General features: G+C 41.6%; 1 protein-coding gene across 1 annotated transcript in view; it reads right to left on the reverse strand.

Moving 5' to 3' along the window:
• ABCD2 (ATP binding cassette subfamily D member 2) overlaps positions 1-20,112 on the reverse strand; it is a 43,185-nt gene that overhangs the window by 853 nt on the left and 22,220 nt on the right. Inside the window, exons 7-9 of the mRNA XM_086473925.1 lie at positions 10,137-10,282; positions 2,765-2,849; positions 1,929-2,054 (exon numbers count right to left, since the gene is read on the reverse strand). Coding sequence (XP_086330051.1) covers positions 1,929-2,054; positions 2,765-2,849; positions 10,137-10,282 — 357 coding nt within the window. The remainder of the gene's footprint in view (positions 1-1,928; positions 2,055-2,764; positions 2,850-10,136; positions 10,283-20,112) is intronic.

Genomic DNA, 20,112 nt, shown 5'->3' on the forward strand with positions numbered 1-20,112 from the left:
AGTCTGTCCAAATGACACCTCAGATTGTTCCTCTGCATCTTATAAGGCTGGCTAAAGAAACCTCCAGTCTTAAAACATGGTTCAGTTTGCAAGGGGCCAAAGTAAAAAAGTCTGTGTGGGAGTCACAGATCTTTTGGTGAGTATCAGGGTGTGTGCACTGAAAATATTCAAAGGTGTACATGTGGAGTTTGTCAAGACCTGACAAGACATTTATCAGGAGGTGCAAGAGGAAGAGCAGAGAGTTCCCTCAGAGCTGCTGGTATGACAATGTGATTTATCACTATAAATTACAGAAGATGAGATTCATCATAAAACAGTGATTATAAATCCCATCCAGGGAACGTGACAGTTTAATAAACTCAATAGCTTATGACACGGGACTCAAAAGAGATTCAACTCCAGGCTTCTATTTACCACTTCTTGCATATTATTCTTTGTGACAGCAAACATTTAACCTATCCTTCTATTTTTCCCCCACCAAAAAAAAAAATATCAGGAAGCTAAGCTAGCTGACTGAGATGTCCAATGTTTGCGGTCTAGGAAAGCAGCCGATATTTTGATCAAAAGAGCAAATATTTCCTGGTATAATCTTAAGAAGAAGAAACCACCATGTGAACCCAGTTGTCTATGCAGTGCGGTCCCTGTGGAAGCACACTGAAGTTAAAAGCTTTTGATGCTTATTTCTAAATACTCAGCACTTCTGTTTACTTTTCCAGAACCCAACAAATCACCAGATTTCTGACAATCTCAGTAATACCGTGGAGGTTACAAGAACAATCCCAAACCTTCCTGAATAGCACTAGTACCAGGAAACAAGAAATGTCAGTAGGGAACTAAACTAGAAAGACCTTTCTCACAAGTTCTTTTGCGTAACTTCCCTCTGCATCATTATTATGTACAGCTGAGATGTTCTCTAATACCTGCTTTCTTGAGCAGCGGTTTTAAAATAATGCCAAACTTTAAACAAGTAAATACTTTTCTTTTTAAGTGTAATTTACATTATTCTAAAAACAAATGTCTACATGACATTTTTTCCTATCAGAATACCCATTTTTTTCTTAACATTTAGGTCCTGATCCAACAAAAGACATTTCCACTGTCACCATCTACACAGATGAAGGAGGAATGCTGGGGAAACCATTTTTTTTCAGAGAAGCGGACATTGATACAACTTCTTTCCCTTGAGGCAACACACTGGTAACGTATTTTTTGTCACCAGTTTAAAAAAGCAAACAATTGGACAGTGGAGATCAAGGCGTCTCTGCTAATGTTAGCGTACACCTTCTTGATCTCTTTTCACCCTTTAAAGTATTTGGTTGTTTTACGTATTCAGTAACTACACTTATTTCCTTTGAGGGACTCTTCCATACTTAGTACTCCCTCACTAGAATGATGTTTCTCAGAATTCCAACATTTCTTTTTTTAATAGACAATCAAATTTTGAAAGCTCACGAACCCTGCAGATAGAGAACACAACTGAAGTTAAACCACCAGATTTACTATTCCTATGGAAGAACAAAGAGTAGTTTAACCACTTGCCATGTTTCCTGTCTTCTCCCTGCACTGGTAAACTTCCCCAGGGCAGCTCATGTATCTTGTCACCTTTACAGAATAATCTGGTGATATCTGTTGTGGCTGTGGTGTGGTGGACTAATTAATTGCCTCTCTAGACAGCTGCATGTTGCTATTAATAGTTAATAACTGAAACACATTTAAAAAAATAAGAGGGAAGAATAAATACGTGTGTGTAAGAATGAAGAGAAATAAATGCTAAACGCATTTACACCACTATTATTTTAAACGAGTTATCTCAGAAAGTGCAGTAGATATTGACAAAACAACCACCCTAGTATGAAGAATAAAAGTCAATCCACTGCCTGTCAGAAAGCTAAAAGTAAGGACCATGATAAATCCTTGAACATACTTACCAAAGAGAAGGTCTGTGTGTTATAGAAAGCAGCGATATCCCAGCAGCTTTTGCAGCTTGGAATATCTTTCCTTCAACATCAATGCTTACAGCACTCGTGCATTCATCCAGCAATGCATATTTCGGCCTTTCAAAAGCAGACAAAGAACATTATTCTTCTATGTTTTAGACAGTATTCCTATCCACAATGTTTAATTGAAAGAACAACAAAAAGCAGAGAGCTATTTTTGCCAGACAGCTGCCTCTCATCTACAGCTGGAAGCTGGCTAGCAACATAAAGTTTCCATGCATTATTTGGGTGCAGAGCCAGCTTCCAGGAAAAATGTTTTGTTTTTCCTGGTCCATCTGAGTACAGTGATCTAACTTCTATGTTCTAGTTTGACCTAGTATTATTCTGTCCTGTCATCAAGTCATGCAGTAGCTACCGCCAACTCAGAAACTTTCTATCCCCTACTACATATGGACTGGGTTGCCTTTGCATGCTTGCAGTCTCCAAAACCAAAAACTTTCTGAGTCCCACAGCCTCTGCCACAGTCCATCAGACTTCTGCAATATCTGTAGGACAGATTCAGGGAAGATGTTTGTGCCTCAGATGTTAAAGAAAGGAACATCTGGAAAACGTAATGTTACATTGCCAAAAGCAAAGCTTAAGTAAGACACATTGCCCGAACTAAAAGCAGAGCTTGTATGAATAAAGGACAAGGTCTGCAGCCCTATGTGACTGTCTAGCAGTATTGCATATTGCATGGAGATTACAGCCTACTACTGCTCAAACTATTGCGGCAAAATTCTTCCCCATTTTCAGATGCTACTTAAAGAACAAATCAAAATGCTTACTTATGGTAAAACATTCGAGCCATGCCCATCCTTTGTTTTTCTCCTCCTGATAAGACATCTTTCCAATCCATGATGGCATCCCAGCCTTTTAAAAAAATACAAACAAAACACATCAGTCAGGACAATGTAAATTTATGAAGGAAATGCAGCTTCACTTGCAACATCTCTTCAATCTGCAACCGAAGTCACGAAGAGCATTTTCACTGCAGAAGAGACAGCCCAGGGTTCTGGATAACATCTTCTGAAATACCTCAGTGCCTTTCCACTGGCACTCAATTTGAAAAATGTCCCAAATATGTCAATTTGAACATGGAATTTAACCTTCTTGGTCATGTAAGTATTGTCAAAAAACTTTACCATCTCTTTGAGAAAACATCTTTTCCCTGTGTATAACTGATCATTTTATTCCGTCATGTTTGTTTTATAGAACAATTTGATACTCCTTCTTGAAAGGTGTGAGTGAAAATTAAAAAAAAAAATGAAAAGAACTGAAGTGTAGAAAACATAAAGAGCAGTGCCAGACTCCACTCACTACTGTAGGCAAAGAATAGCAGTCAGCAAACACAGGGCTGTATTCTGTGTGCACGGACAAGCAGCTAACATACAAGACTGCATACAAACAGGAGGATTTTCTATACAAACTTCCTGCTACCTTGTATTCAGAAATGACCCACAACTGTTACAAATGTGGGTACCATTTAATTTCCTGCATGGCCTCTAACTGATTTTCTTCACTATCACTTTCCAATACATTCAACAGGAGTGTGATGCATTTTATCTGCGATCTCACGGTGGACTAGTGTTTCCATAAGTACTCTGGCATGATTCATTCCCACTAATGAAAAACTTCAAATACCAAATTACTGTATTGAAAATAAATTTTTAATCAAACAGTCCAGGTGGATAGAGCAGCAAAATAGATGAGTTTTGAAAAGGGAGAGTGATCTAGAGAAAATCAGATAAGACATTTCTCTCAATAGATCACCTATTCATGAGACAGGCAGCTGGAGTGGGGCCGAGCGAGGAAGAGAACATTTTTCCAAATCAGCCCAGAAGCACTGTAACTGAAAAATTAACCACATAACCAAACCCCCCTTTTCTGCCACTGCCCAACTGAAAATAAATATTTGTCAGAAAAGACTATAAACAAGGTCAAGCAAGGAGGGTGGGCTGTGTCATTTCTGATACCTGACCAAAGGTGAGACTCGTGGGGCTTGTGAAGGTGCAGGAGGCTGGGGAGTCCTCTGCCTGTGCTTGGTGCTACACCAGGGCTTGGTAGATCTGAATAAAACCTCAGTGAAACACCTGGTGAGAGGCTGTGTGACTGAAAACAGGAATTGATAAATCTAGAGACCAAATTCCAAGAATTTTCTCTACATAAAATCATAAAATATAATGCCATGATTTTTTAATATATGTGTATATAGTTAGATTTAAAAACCAGGCATGCACACACCAGAAATACACCACCTTTAGAGATCCTATCGTTTTTCCTTAGTTTCCTTCCATTCTTGTTCAAGGATCCCAGTGGGCATCCCCCCGGGGGGCACAGACAGTGCTTTCTATCAGCGGGCTCCTAGCAAAGATGGAGTTGTGTAATGATTAACTGAATCATTATTTGGACAACTCTGGTAAAGTGAACAGATACACAGAGGTTGCTGCTGACGAGCAATCCTGGTGCTGGGACCACACAGAGAGCTCCAGTCCTGCTCCACTGACACCTTCAGCTTCCAAAAAAAAAAAAAAGACTGTAAAACACCTGGAGTGCTCCTTTTTGGCAAAGGGTTCTAGGGGCAAGGGATGGGAATGGTCCTTCATGAACGCCATAGAAACAACTATGCTTCTGAAGACAACGTTCAAGCTGCTGCTTATATTCTGTTATTTTTAAGATGAGAATATAGACGAGTTCCAGGGATCTGGATCCGAGCTAGGGTGTGGGTGGCAGTGTGTGTGTGCACATGTGCCTGGGGAAGCAGTGCCTGCGTTCATTCAGTTTCTTTCAGATCGCTGGTTTACAAAGACTTATTAAAGGACAAAAAGGGAATGAAGTTCAAGAAAAAGCATCATCTTGTCAACAAAATCATTCTATTATTTCCTCTAAAGGTGTAAGATTCGGCCTCTACGAGGATACAACGGTCATCTCTGTGGTCACTTCAACTTACAGTCTAACTGAATATTAGAAGTGCATCTTGTCTCTTCCTACCTAGCTCCCTCCCTGAACTTTCCTATTTGCCACTTGGAATGTCTCAAACACCAGATAAGGAAGGATCCATTTTAATGTTATCCCTTTTAAAAATTATTTGCTAATGTCTGAACAATTTCCTCTGAACACTCAGGCACTGTAACTCACAATAAACTGACTCCCTACCATGTATTAACAACAACGCACCTACTTGTTTCTCTTTTTGTCCTGCTGACATGGCGCAGGTCAGTGAAGGACCTTAGTGTTCTGAAAATATCAGCCAAGTCAGTGGCGTACGTCACCCCTAGCTACATCCACTTTATAAATGAAGAAATTAAACGGCTTGTCCATGAACACAGCACAAATCTCTCAGTAGGTACAAAGATAATCCTGGGTTTCAGGGCCCAAATTCCTCGCCCAGCTTCTTGTTACACGTAGCCTTTGATTGCACATACTACAATGTAGATGTGATGAATGCTGGATGTCACAGAAACACTTTTGCAACCCGTAAGACAAAGAGCATGTGTAACGTGCTGGGGCAGAGTAACAGCAGTAGAAGCACACACAGCTGTCAGCAGAAACTAGCAACTGCCTCATGACAGCAGCATTTCATTTTCTTGCATGGCTTCTTTTACAATTCCTTTTAGCTCAATTATCTGAAGGAAAAAGCAAGATAAATTTGACAACAAAAAAAAGGGTTACAGCTGGGGTTTGTAGCGCTGTGCATCCTTCATCCTTATGAATCCTCACAGTTACATGCAAGACAGAGCATTCAGCTGCCACAAAAAGATATGCTTTTCCAGATCTACCTTCCAATGCACCTCATCAGACATGGACTGGAGTGTTACGGTGACAGAAGAAAGGCGACCACAGCAAACTACAGCCAGAGAGTCCACCCCTGGTGAGTTTTTGAACATGGAGGCCTCTCTCACAGCGTATGTCCCCAGGCAGTTGTCAAAACGGAAGAGAGCTGGGGTGCTGTGCAGGATGAATATGCAAAGACAATCCTCAGCTGAGGAAGGAACAAAGAGACCATCAACTGCATGAGCCCCAGCTCAGCATGACACTGCAGGGATTTGTGTCTCTGGAAAAGCTGGCAGAGCACTCCAGAGTTCCCGCTGTTACCAGCAACAAAAGCAAATCCAGGGCTAAAATGATCAGATGAAAAAATCTCAGAGAGAGTAAATGCGCTTGTCTGTATGTTTATACATGGCCTAGCACAAAGGTTCCCTGGACAAGACCCAAAGATATGACAAATGTGCAAAATAATGAGGAATAATTATAATCTGGGGTGCTGAGAAACCATAAACAGGTTGAACTTGTTCAGTAATGTCATCAGCCCCAACCTGACAGGCCCAGTCACGCATTCAGCGTGCTGCTACACGTACTCATGGCTCCTCTCATGTGACAGTCTATCAGCAGCCTAAGGCTGCATCACGATTGACACTTCCTAAATATACACAGGTTTTCAAAGCAGGTCAAAAAGGAACCACTTTATGTGTATCTACTGGACAGCTCCACGCTATTACCTGCAACTTTTGGACATGCCTTTTCACCGTCCGTGCTAAATACAACCTTTGCTACCCTCATTTTGCGTGAAGTTACTGTTCTGGTAGAGCTAGCAACTTTGCAGGTGTTGATGGGGGGACCTCATTGATAATATAAAGTAACAAAATGGCATCCCCTTAATATCCAGCAGGTGAGAAAAAGGAAATTATGTCTCTAGCAGCAAAGGGTGCTACTGTCAACAGCAATTGCACTGGGTTCTTCTAGGGCTTGGGCTCAGGGACATCAGGAGTGGGGCAGGGGAGTTTGTTATTTTGGTGGTTTTGGTGTATTCTGTTGCTACCAACTGAAAAAACTTTCATGAGGGTAACAGAGAAGCTAAATGCCAAACTGGGCTACTTATTCTTGTAACTATTCTATTTACTTCTAACTGGGTCAAACATTATTGCTAGAAAAAGAGACGCATTTCTGCCATTGGCAGCAACAAGAACAATGTCAGGCTCTTGTTGGATACTTTACACTCGGAATCTGATGACCCTTGTACTGATGCAATGTGGAAGCAATTTAGCTAAAGACAATAAAGTTATGCCAGGACAAATAAATTGAGTCAGAGTTGCGCACTTCTGGCTCCATCTGGCTTTTTCATAACTGCCCATGGGGAGCAGAACACAAAACTGCAAAGCACCATATTATACACGCATGACATTTGTGGTCAATTAAAGCACAACAGGGTCATGCCCTAAGGACCCTGCTGTCTGGTAGAGGCTTAATACTGCAGGGGATAGGTGAAAGGGGAAGAGACAGGGGTAAGGCTCTGACAGAGAAGAGGATCTACAGAAAAAAATATTGAAGAATTATATTAGATTTCTATAACTTAATGACTGACAGATAGTTAGCTCCGTTCTTAGAACAGTTTACAGAAACAGTTCAAAATAGCATGGACATATCCCATATATCCACAAGAATCTGAGTAACTAAAAGTAGTTTTACTGATTCAACCTGTTCTAGTGGAAGGTGTCCCTGTCCATGGCAGGGGGGATGGAACTAGATGATCTTTAAGGTTCCTTCCAACCCAAACCATTCTATGATTCTATATTTTTTTTCAGACGTAGCACACTTTCAAAATGTGTATATTTTTAATATATATATATAAACTTGCTGGAAATTTTTCAGCAAGTTTTCAGCAGGTTTTCCAATTTTTCTATTGGAAAATGCCAGTGTTTGTCAACCATCAAAGCAGTTTGCAAAAAGGAAAAAGATGGTTTGGGGTAAATCCCTTGTTCTACAAGCTTTATATGTGATTTTTCATTATTTTGCAATGAAAAAAGTTCCATTTTTAATAATTTTAGTTTAAAAATCTGATTTGAAGCAAAAAATAAAATAGAAATTGGAATTAAAAATATAATTCAGCTATGTATAAACTAAAATTTCAATTGATCACTTTCAACATGTATTTCTCTGGCTTGCTGGTTCAAAAATTAAACCAGAATATGAGTCTTTGTTCCAGACCAGGGAACTCTAAAGAATACGTAAGCATATGAAATCCATGTAACGTGTCAAATCATATGTCACAGATTTCCTCTCTGCTCTGCTCCTACCTTGGCACTTGTCTCCTGCAAATGTCCAAGGAGAAAAGGGAACAAGTAAGTATATTATGGTCCTAAAAACTTCCTGGTATGCGGTAATCTCTCCCTGTTTTCCGGCTTTGCCCACTTCTGTCATTTCAGATCACAAAGTACCAAGACACTTTTTTTTAACATTTGTTTGTGCAGACTTTTGCACAGTGTGCCCTCATCCCGAGTGGAGTTTCAATATAACACAACTGAACATTAACAGTGTCCTCTAGACATTTTAATAGACTCTGTGTGTCTCACACGCACAGTCAGACAGGCAGAAGAGCAAGAATGGGGTCAGCAATAAATACTTTCTTTGGCACAGAGAGTAAAGTGAGACTGATCCAAACCTGGGTTCTCAGTTTGGCAATACAGAACACTGACCCTAGCCAACGGCATCTTGTACGTGGAGCGGAGCAACTGCCCCATCACCAGTCACATGCTCCAGCTGCAGGGTTATAAAACACGACATGTGCATTCAGAGACTGCTGGGGGTATGGTTTTGGCCGCTGAGGGTCATGTGTTGTTCAGTACAAGTGCCAGCAGGCTATGAATGCACACTCCACAGTGGCTTCTTGCCACTGACAACTGCTTCTCCTTTTCCAGCTCCCGATTCCAACATATCTGCTTGTTCTTCTGCAATTTGGGCACTTTATCTAGTGAAGTGACTCAGGACTATTAACGGGAATAATTATAATGTCAGTGTAGGGAGTGGAGGCCTTCTCCGCAACTGTTCTGGCCACTGAGTTTAGCTCTCTGCCCACTTTTTCAGTCCTCGTGTCATAGTATCAGATCTGAATAATAACATGAATCAGAATGATGGCACATTCTTATTCGCTATTGCAACTTGAGGGCCAACAGTCATTATTACATTCTTAACAAAGAAGCACTAACCCATGGAAAGATAACAGTCTATCAGCAGACTCATGAGGTGGAGAAGTATCTGTAGGTATAAAATTGCTGCTGTAAATGATTACTACTCCCCACTCTAAAACGTGCAGAGAAGACACCAGATGAGTGTCCATGCATACTTCAAAAATAAAATACACCTTCTGCCTTTTGAACAGAGCAACAGGCTGCCATCCAGGAACGGGAATTTAAACGTTGCCTTGGGATTCCAGTGGTTGAAGCAGTACTCCCTATTGTTAGAACGATCCTGAGAGACATCAGGAACACACATGAGGCAATGCACCCAAAGTGCCCTCTCTAAAAGGACCACTGACAGCTGGCAGAGGGAGGCAGGGTACATCCAGCACTCCTGATGCCAGCTTCTTAGAGCAGTTTGAAGATACTCCTTCTTCTATCTAAATGTTACCAACTTTGTCCTATGTCTATTTTAAAAGCATAATGATGGGGAGGAAAGTCAAACTAGAGATTAGTGGCTGGTGGGAACAAAGGGATGAAATTTATTGCTATGCTTGGGAAAAAAAGCCATAAAATGCTCCAGTTCCTTAGACAAGGGAAGCCTTTAGCATCCTGACATTTACTGTGCCAGTGTATTTACACTGTCCCCTACTCTTAAGACAAACAATGCTGAGAACACATGGCAACTTAAACAGCAAGTGGTAGATGCTAACACTCTACTGCCAGTCAGTGTCGTTTGGTTATTTTTAACTTGTTCACCCCAGTGGTGTGGTATCAGACACTCCTTCTCACAGCACATAGTCCTGCTGACCCCACAATACCAGGGAGGGAAAAGCAGACCTGGCTCTCTTTTCATTCACACGCTTTTGAGTCGATGCAGTCAGTGACATTACAAGGTTTTAAGACAGGTCGCATTTTCTAAGAAAATGAAGGAAGGTCAGTGATCTCACAATACCACGAGAAGACTGGCCATTACAAGAGAACAAGGATGTTCAGCTTGGGCGTGAATTTAGCGGGGAGGAGAGACGCACTTCACTCTTCTCCCTCTTTTAGCATCAGGAGCAACAACCATGTGGTTGTGCAGCTCCTACAACCACAAAAGGTCTGGATTCAGTTTTGCCAGTTCGGTAAGTAAAGGTCAGTCACACCGAGACACATATGTGAGGAACGGATTTTGTAAAGCTTTTTACAAAAATATGCAATTTACCTCCTTCTCTTTGAACTATGTGGTACAGATGAACCATATGCAGGATGCACTCCAGATCTTGATCTTGGTAGCCTTTCTCATGCATGTCATCCACTGAGTCTGGATAGATGACTTGATCACGAAGCGTTCCAATGGACATGTAGGGCCTGAGAAACAACACAGAGAAACCAGTGATCTGGAGCTGGCTCCAGGCAAGCACATCTTGCTGATACTCAATGAGCAGAGTATAACACTTTAAAAACCATGTTGGTAAAGCTGGATTTATCTGTGGGTGCACTGTGGGTGAATGTTTTTCTAAACTTACCCTAGAGACAATGTATTGTTTCCATAACAGCTGATTACAGGGTAGTAACAGGGTTAGTATTAGCATGAAAACAAAATGACAGATCAGGCAGAATAAACATCCACTTCACAGCCCATTCTGAATGCTTTCACTTGGAATCAGGGAAACACTATGCTGTATTCAAGGTCTGGTATGCTTAGAGATTTAGAAAACGAATTAAACCTTCACATGTTAATAGCAAACTGTAACAAAAACATTGCGGCTCAAACTGGAAAAGACTTCCATGGTGCAGCAGGAGACACCCAAGGCAGGAAGGAGAGCACTGAAAGCCTCCTTTCCACACTACTATTCTAGACTGCAGAATTGGGACCGAGTGTAACTTAGCTGGCTCTAGAAGCCAGTGTAATACATCTGAATTGCAAGAAAGCATAAAACAGAGAAGTTGATCAGCTTAAACCTCCCAGCACCAGCCTCCCTTTGACAAGCACAGGGCTGAGCTGTATGTGAAGCAGCTATATGTGAATCACCATGTTCCCAGACCAGGTAATACCATCTGTCTTACTAAAACAAGCTGTCTCCACTTTGGAGCCAGAATCCTCAATCACAGACGCATCTCTGGAGCGGTTACGGACAGTCTCCACAACTTCATGAGCTGTGCCCAGACTCTGGTACACCACAGGCCCCAAAAATCCTCCTAGTCTCTAAACAAAGTCAGCTCAAAGAACAGTTTTACGCTCTCTAAAAGATACCAGGCCATTCAGGCTAGGATAGCCAAGGCTATCTAAGACACATCTATTTGACCACCTCTTTTGCTGCTCTTGTTCTAAGGATTTCTTCCAAAGGACAAGTATCTATCCTGTCCCACAGACGCTGCTGATAGCTCTTGGAAGCTGGAAACATCCTGGGAATGATTTGTGAGACTCTGAGTTTGGAAGAGAAGGCCAGAGGCAAAGAGCAGTCAGGCTCCAGACTCTCTCCTGCTTTCTGTGCCAAAGGTTACACTAACTCCCTCTGGGTTCACCTGCCAAAACAATGCTAGTCTTATTAAAGCTGTGGTGCCGGGGGATGACAACAGAGGGGAGCAGTTAAAATTGGGCCAGCAACAAGGAGGCTTCCAGGCAGCTTGCTCTTGCCACTGAAGACTGCTTCCAACAACTTCACAGCGCACTGATGAGGGGTCAGTTTTCTTCCCTGAAGAACTCTGGACCTGCGTGGTGGGAAGGTCTCAGCCATGCAGAGGCTTTGCTTACAGATGTGTAATACCTTAGCAGGTCTTCCCTTCCCTTGGAGATGCCTCTGCAGAAGGGGTGGATCTACCCATTGTTATTCTGAGAGTCCCTAAAATACACCACAGAGTAATTTGAAGGAATTCATAATGCAACATATGTAGAATTACAGAACTAAAGCTGCAATATGAACAGAAAGTCACGCGGAAGCTGGCATCAGCTCCATTGGTTTTAGTGCTCCAGACATCCATGGTGAACCGTCTGTATCCACCCACAGTTAAACTACTTTCACCACCAGCTGGGTGAGGGTGGGAAGGGCAGGGGATCTGAACCGCTCGCAAATAGTTGGTCATCTCCCCACTGCAGGCAGGCACCCAGATGGAGCAAAACCAGAACCACAAGTCAAATACAAGCACTGCTGCTCCCCTTTGCTCATTGTTCTGCTTTCTGCTTATTGTGGGAAGAATGCTGCTTTGGGCTGCTGCATGAACGCTAGCATCAAGTGCAGTGAACCATTTACATTAATGGGGATATTGCAAAATCTCAACCCTAAACATTATGTAACTTCATGAAGTAATGATATATTACATTTCCATAGTGATCTCCATCTAAAATCCCAAAGGGCTTTACTTCTTGCATATATAGAAATCATTCCACTCGCTCCAGACTGCTGCCATCTCTGGGACAGAATATAGCAACTCCACCTGAGCTCAGAAAAGTTTATATCAGGTTGTGCATAAGACTGTAATTTAGGTGAAGCTGCAGGTAAGGGCAAGGAGGACTGAGTTACCTATCATACCATTTGTCCAGGGTTTAATGCTGTACTCTTGTGAAGTATGATCTTGTAATGACTAGCAGCTCTGAGATTTAACCTGCAGCACATCTGGGAAGGCACAGCTCAAAGGCACCATGCCAGGACACTTGTTGCCATGCTGTTTATTGAGTAACGAGCACCGCTCCCTGGTACAACTGGATTTTCCTTGTGGCCTCGCATCTAAACACACCAGTACTACCAAGCACACCTCTCCCCACCTTGTTTGTAAAAATTAAAGAAAAGCCCAGCCTGAAGAGGAATACCAAACCCCATCAGTTCTAACTAGCAGAGAGGGAGAACGGTTTATGGTTACGAGTCTGTCCTGGGAGGTGGGAAAGCACGTTCTGCTTCCCCATGCTATATAGGGAGCCACTCGTGTCCCTGAGGGGACACTTCATCTTGCTTGGCATGAGATGCCTCATTTGGGACTCCAACTCTTGACAGCAGAGAGGCACCTCTGTGGTTGGTTTATCCCATTTATTTTAGGGCAGGGATGGATTGCCTCTGGGGGGTGTCTTCGCCCTCAATGGCAGACAGAGCACAGGCAACTAACTTGGCTAACTGACTTCTAAAGCGCTAAAGCTAGATGAGATCTCATCTAATTCATATTCTCATGTCATACTAAACCAGATCTCCCTATCTGTAACTTGAAGGCAATAACCTCCTTACCTACCACGGGTGCCACAAAGTCAAACGCACTAAAACTTGTTAAACATCAGATGTTATTGTAACTGAGGTTATATGCATGTGATAGCTAGACATTAAGTAGTATGGGTAACTGAATACAGCAACAGTGAAATTTTGGCTTTGCCAGGAAGGTCCTTGTTAAATACTGTCTTCATTAAATTTTTAGCAGTTCAAACAACAAAAAGAGCCTTTTTGTCCCGAAGTAATACTCAAGTTTAGCTGGATTTAACCAATTTCTGATGGAGTTTCTCCTTTCAGCTCTAGTGTCTGGGCTCCAGTCTCAAAGAAAGCACTCTTACAGAATCCAAAAGCAACTCCTCTGCTGTGCGGAGGCCATGTCTTCGATAGTAATAGCTCTGCAGTTGTTTTCTTTCTTCCTCTGCTCTCTGAAAAAAGATTCCTAAACTGTTTTTGACAAACTGGATTTAAGATCAGTAATCCTTTTTTAAAGCTTGGTATCAAACCTCCAGAAAGCTGAGAAAACTTACTGATTCTTGCTTGGTTTTCTGGAATTTCAAGGCATTTATTGGAAAAGACACTTTCAGTTCTCATAAACTGATCTTTTTTCAGACAGTTTGATGGATTTATTGCATCACCAACATCTGTTTGGTGCACTTAGTGCTTCACTTTGCAGAGTTGTAACTTCATTCTGCTAGTAACAAGCCATCATCCCTAAGGCTTAACGGCTTCCCCCTTGCAGTGCAGGCTTTAGAGAAAGATGATATCAAGACGTGCTGCAGTCTGAAGCCTGTGGCATGGACAATTCCCCAGTGCCCTCTTGACACATGACATTGTGTACGATGTCGGCAAAATATTAGAGAAATCATATAGGGAGGAAGGGCAAGTGTAGCTGATGATATGGTCTCTTTATTGCAGTTAGCTGTGGCGAGGGAGAAGGGGGCAGGTGCTACAAAACATACCAGTCACTTGTCTTTCCGAACAGAGGACTTACACCCTGGAGCCGTTAGGCGTAAAGAGAGAGGTGTAATGCCAATTCAAAGGGATTGTAGATTAACACTGCACACTGTCACCAGGCAGTACTAACATCTAGTAATTCTCTGACATCTTGAAGACCAAGGGGCTCTTTTGGGTAGCAAGTTAAGGAAGATGCCTTGCTTGGATGTCATGAAATTTCTGTTCCAAAATCAGAACAAGCCATATCCACTTGAAACGTTTACAAATACTTCCTGACTGTATTCAAAGGCATTTTCCATGCAAAATAAACTGCATTGACACAACTAGTTCTGACATCCATAATATTATTTTAAAGAATTACAGCAACTAATCAATATGCACTTTGAGAGTCTGTAAAGCAATCTGAATGGTCAGAGTCTTAATTATAAGAATAATAAGAACAGGGACCAAAAATATATCTTAATTAAGTGGCTGGCATCAGAAGTTACAGGATATTGGTCCCACCTAAGTGCCCAAGGAACTGCTTCCAGGTACAGTCTGAAGCTCACCTCACCTTCCTTGGCACAGGCTGTGATTAACGCTTCCTCCATGGAAGGTAAAATCTAAAAATGTGTGGTTTGTGATTCTGGAACCCATCTGCATGCCTCTGACCAAGCATCAGGACCTGACTTGCCATTTGCTGTCCAAGTGTCTTTGCAGTTTTTATTGCACAATTATTCTCACAGGTACACAAAGTTATGTGGGAAAATTACGTGCAATGCAACTATAAACTCTTGACTGACCTAGCTTTTAAGTTTCTGTCTCTGGCTGACAAGATGCCTCTCTAATATAGCCAAGTGGGAGACAGAAAGAAGAACACTACACCTGGAATTCTCCTTTTCAGATAAATTGCAGCTTGGATTTTCAAAGGAGATTAGGATGGCTTCAGAGTGCAATTCAGAGTGCTTGCTTTGGCATCTAAAATAAAATGTATTCCAAACTTAGGGACACCTATTTAAGATGATGATACTGGAGCCCAAGCTCCAGCCATGGAAGTTTCTTCCTAGCAAACTTGGAAGATCTTAAGGAGTCAGTGCTTGCACTGAAGAATCTCCAGTCCAGAAAGCCAAGGACACAGCTCACATCTAATACAGCTGTGCCCAAATGCTGTCTAATTCCCCAGAAGGCCCAGCACAGCATGCAATATGAAAGCAACAGTTTTAAGTCCAGCATAAAACACTGCAGCAACTAGATATGCAAGATGAAGGGCTGTATGACAAGCTAATGGTTAGCAAATCTCTTCCAAGAACCGGGTTCAGACTAAGTTCTTCTCAGCTTGCAGGGCATCAGATTCCCATTTTCCTAGGCTAGCATCCAGGCTAAACAGGAGTCAAAGTGAGGGCACCTTCTAACCTTCCCACTGAAGCAAGGAAACTGCTGCTAAGAGGCAGGAATCATGTGTCTGAAGAGCAAGTTATTGGAAAGAGACTAATTATATACTATACCAGTCAGAGACCTCAATTGGAAGGAGAAAGACTTCAGTATCAGTCCTTGTGTCATATATTATTTATGTTATTCCTTGTTTCCCCAATGGTCTTTAATATAAAATGCAATAACTATCCTAATGCTCACTAGCATTGTAAAAACATATTAAAAGGGGTTCTAATCTACTTTAAAAGCTGCCTGCTCTCAGGAGAGGGCTTGTTATAGATAAAGGGGTTTAATGTTTAGCTCTCAGTTTGGCACTTGAACTCCACTAAGAGGCAGGAGTTCAGTCGTACATTTATATTTAGAGATTCCAATGGGTTAACTCTAGGTGGCTCCCTTTACTTACTAGACAAATTTTTCGGGTAACTTTCCAAGAGCCCTAAATCTCTGCACGACTATCTAGGGAATGCACCTATATTTAGAACTTTCTATCACCTTGCTGGTGCCAAGATCCTAATTTTTAGGTGCGGTAATACCTCGGCTGGAATCACCTCAGCAGAACTCTGGCTCTTGCCATGCTCCTGATTGAGGTCAATGGTAAAAAACTTCACAATTTTCAACAGCAGCAAAGCTTGATCAACAGTGGTGCTCAAGAAATGCCAACCTCCACTATGTAAAGTGATCTGGATTCCTAATAGTTCTTTGATGACATTAATAAAATAAGCAGCAAAAAACTAATGATGGTACCACCACTACAACTTTGAGAAAACAAAATGTCTTGAATGAACATGAATTATATTATTTTTCAGTAGTGTTGTATCCACTACTCTCACAAAGAAGGTGGTATCACCAAAGAGTAAAAAAATAATAAATAATATAATATTTAGCAAAATGTTAAAAAAGCAACAGGCTCATTGTATCTAGTTCAAGGGATTTTAGTGCCAGCTAAAGTTTCAGCAACCCTTTAAAAGATACAAATAATTGATCTCTCTTTAAAATACCCTACCTGCACTGAACTCCCTTCTCCACTTATACAGAACTAGCCATGAACATCCTCTAAATATTTCAGATAGATCAGTTACCAGAGTGGAATGTAATCAGCTTATAGCCATTAACATAGTCAACAGGAAATAAAACGCATGGTATGAAAGGCTGAATTCTCAATGCATATAATTAGAATTTGATATCAAAGGCTGAAAAAAATTACACTAATCACTCTGTGGCTTTCTTTGCAAAGAAGCTATGCACGTCCTGGCAAGAAAACAATCTGGGAGGAAATAACAACCAGAAAGGTAAAAGAAGCCTTTAATTTAAAGAGCTATTCATGCTCAGGTATCATCTCATCTCATGATTTACTTATTCACCACCACTAAGATCACTTACAATATAACTAGAACTGGTCAGATGGCATAAAAGTTTAAGGTGAACAGTTCACAAAATTATCCAGTTCAGTCTACTTGTACCTTGTGACAGGCAGAGACAACAGAAAGAATACAAGAGCACAAGTAAAAACAAAACCCAGATGATTTCTACAAAATACAAGCAGCTAATGCAATCTGAAATAATTATACCTCCCTCAATGAATCAAATCAACCCGCCAGAAAAACGAAGAACAAATATTCAACTTTTCTTAAACACTCAATTTTTGCAGGCCAAGTCTTTTCATACCTCTAGCAGTCCTGATGATAAAAGGATTATTTGGATGGATGATCATGAAGATCAATGAATTGAAGAAGCTGCTCTGTACAACAGTCTAGCCTGCCATCAGTCTAAGAGGTGTTTCTGATTTTTATCACAGCAATATAACACAATGAGCAAGGCAGTTTCCCTCTTTTAGAAAGATCCTAAATTATTCATGGTTTTGCAGGTGAGAAGTCACACTTCACTTCACAGAGAAGAGGAAATATAGACAGTGAAGCCTCTAGAGCAGAGGCTGCTTTTGCTCTGGGTTTCTACAATGCTTACTTGTCCATGGCATCATCTTTTCCATGCACTGGGATACGAATATGCAAGTAATATTAGAGTAACAGTGTGTCTCCAGTGAAACTCATGGCCACCAAGTGAGAAATCATACACTGCACTGACTTCCCTCTCTAATCCTCTGTGAAACACGGCATTACCCAGGACAGAACATGACAGCACAGAATACAAAGATGCACTGTGTATATGGAACATTATTATAGCCATTTTATAAGCATTATAGGTACCTGAAATGGCCATGAGGGCTCTATATTAATCTCTAGCAGAAACTAAACTTGATAAGGTATAATTAATGCAAAGCGTTAGCCAGATAAACAAGCCTGGAAAAGTCTTCCTCCTGGGAAAGATATGCTCCCATCTAAGTTAGGCTAGTGCGCACATGCTGAACTGCAGAAAAAACCCACCTGCTACACGCTCCCACGAGACCACGACATAATTAATGACTCAAGAACAAAGAACTGAAAATCCAGTGTTCTGAGGACTACTCAGCATTATTTGCAGAAAAGACTCATCCCACATAAAAGTTACTCATTCCAAGCCTGAGTTAGTCACCCCCGGCTGTCTTTGTAGTCAATGGAGTCCTCCAGTGAACTGGTACCTCCAGTAGGCCTCATGTGTCTTAGATGTTTGTCACAGGACAAACAGCTGCAGTGATCTGAACTGGAAGACCACCGTGTATTGAGCAGTTAGCGATCCACGGAACAGCTGACCTGAGAGGGCACGGGCCTGTGCTATACTTTGCTGCACCGCGTTGGACTGTGCTGCACATATCACTTGCCCTTCAGGCCTGGGCTGTGCTGCACTTATCACTTGGCTGTAGGATAAACTTTGCCAGCTAATCATAACGGAGGAGGCTGCAAAGAGCTCCCACTTGGCACCAGCAATTACACCACCTGCGTGTCCTTGTCTTTATCTTGAAGCAAAGCAGCATGTTCTCATGTTTAACAGTAGAAATGATAAATGGAATTGTTTACTTCTTAGAAAACCCTACCAGAGTGCTAAAGACCATAATGCCAATGAATCTTAGATGGATGGGATCAAGTGCAGCATACCATGCTGTGACTAGAGGTCCATCTGAGGCTCCGCAATGCTGGGTTCCTAGCATCTGATGGGACTTAAGTGCCTGTCCTGGTTTCGGCTGGAATTAAGTTAATTTTCTTCCTAGTAGCTGGTACAGGGCTGTGTTTTGGACTTCGGATGATAATAATCTTGATAACACACTGATGTTTTAGTTGTTGCTAAGCAGTGTTTATACTAAGTCAAGGACTTTTCAGCTTCTCATACTGCCCTGTCAGTGGAGGCTGGGGTACACAAGAAGCTCAGAAGGGACGCAGCCAGGACAGCTGACTTAAATGAGCCAACGGGTTATTCCATACCATATGACATCATGTCCAGTATAAAAACTGGGGGGAGCCGGCTGGGGGACACTGCAGCTTGGGAATTGGCTGGGCATTGGTGAGTGGGTGGCGAGCAATTGTATTGTGCATAATTTGGTTTGTAGTATTATTATACTTTCCCTTTCTGTCCTATTGAACTGTCTTTATCTCAACCTTCAAGTTTTTGGTTGTGTTTTTCTTTTTTTCTTTCAACTCTCTCAACTGTGGAGAGGCTGGGCAAGAGCTGAAGGTCCAGTTCACGTTGGAGCTGGGACACAGTTCTGGAGCCTAGGACACAGGCACAGGCAAAAGGCAGAGCCTATAGTGCACGGGAAGGACTACCACCTTCTCTTCAAGAGGGAGGTGTTGGCTACATCTACTATCTGGATATTTAAAAGCATAGGGCACTGTAATGACAGTTTCTGATTGAAAACTATAGTAAGAAGGAGTTCTTGCCAGGGAAGATGACACAGACAGAGCTTTCAGCTGTCCTCCCCTCACAAAAGCCAGCATCCTTTCAATCTTTTCATATCAAGCTTTTTACGTCAGGCAAGTTTTGCAGTTTATTTTTCTCATTGCTTCCTAGTGTTATATAGCCAAGTTGCTTTTCATAATTTGATACACACAAGGCATATGAAGCATGCTTTTTGACATTACTAGGTAAAATATTATTGAAACAGTGAACATTCACCATTCTGTTCATCTGTTAAACATCCTTTGTTGCCCAGTTGCAATGTAGGGCATTGAGCTGGAGGTAACTGCTCAAGCTGGACACAGTAATGGCACTTCTCTGCAGAAACTAGGTCATGTAGATATAACCACCAGATTACTCCCTAACATGCAAGTTTGTCCTCACCACTGCTAAACTAAATTTTAAAGGCAAGTGAGCTTTTGTCTCAGCAAAATGAACCTAGCACAGATTAAATAGATTGTCAGTTGCTTTGCTGGATGGATCCTATAAATACCAGCCATGTACTCAGTTCTTATAATTCAGTGATTTTATATTTATAAACTGTTTGTCAAACTTAACCTGACAATGTACTTAAAAACTTTTTTCCCAGCTTTTAAATTAAGTTCCATAAACAGTCTGGCACATGCATGGATGCCTGGAAAGGCGCTACAGGCAACATGTAATTATTGGCGCTGAATGAGGACTTTTGATATTCAACATCCTATCGAAAGAAGCAAGTGGGGGATGGAGGCATTGCAAGCTCACACTGGCAAGAATGTAGTGTCCAAAATACATTATGCAGCTGATTGCCAGAGATCCTAGTAGAAATACTCCCGT

The sequence above is a fragment of the Leptosomus discolor genome, chromosome 1, assembly GCF_034619465.1.
Source record: "Leptosomus discolor isolate bLepDis1 chromosome 1, bLepDis1.hap2, whole genome shotgun sequence".
NCBI classification, from domain to species: Eukaryota; Metazoa; Chordata; class Aves; order Leptosomiformes; family Leptosomidae; genus Leptosomus; species Leptosomus discolor.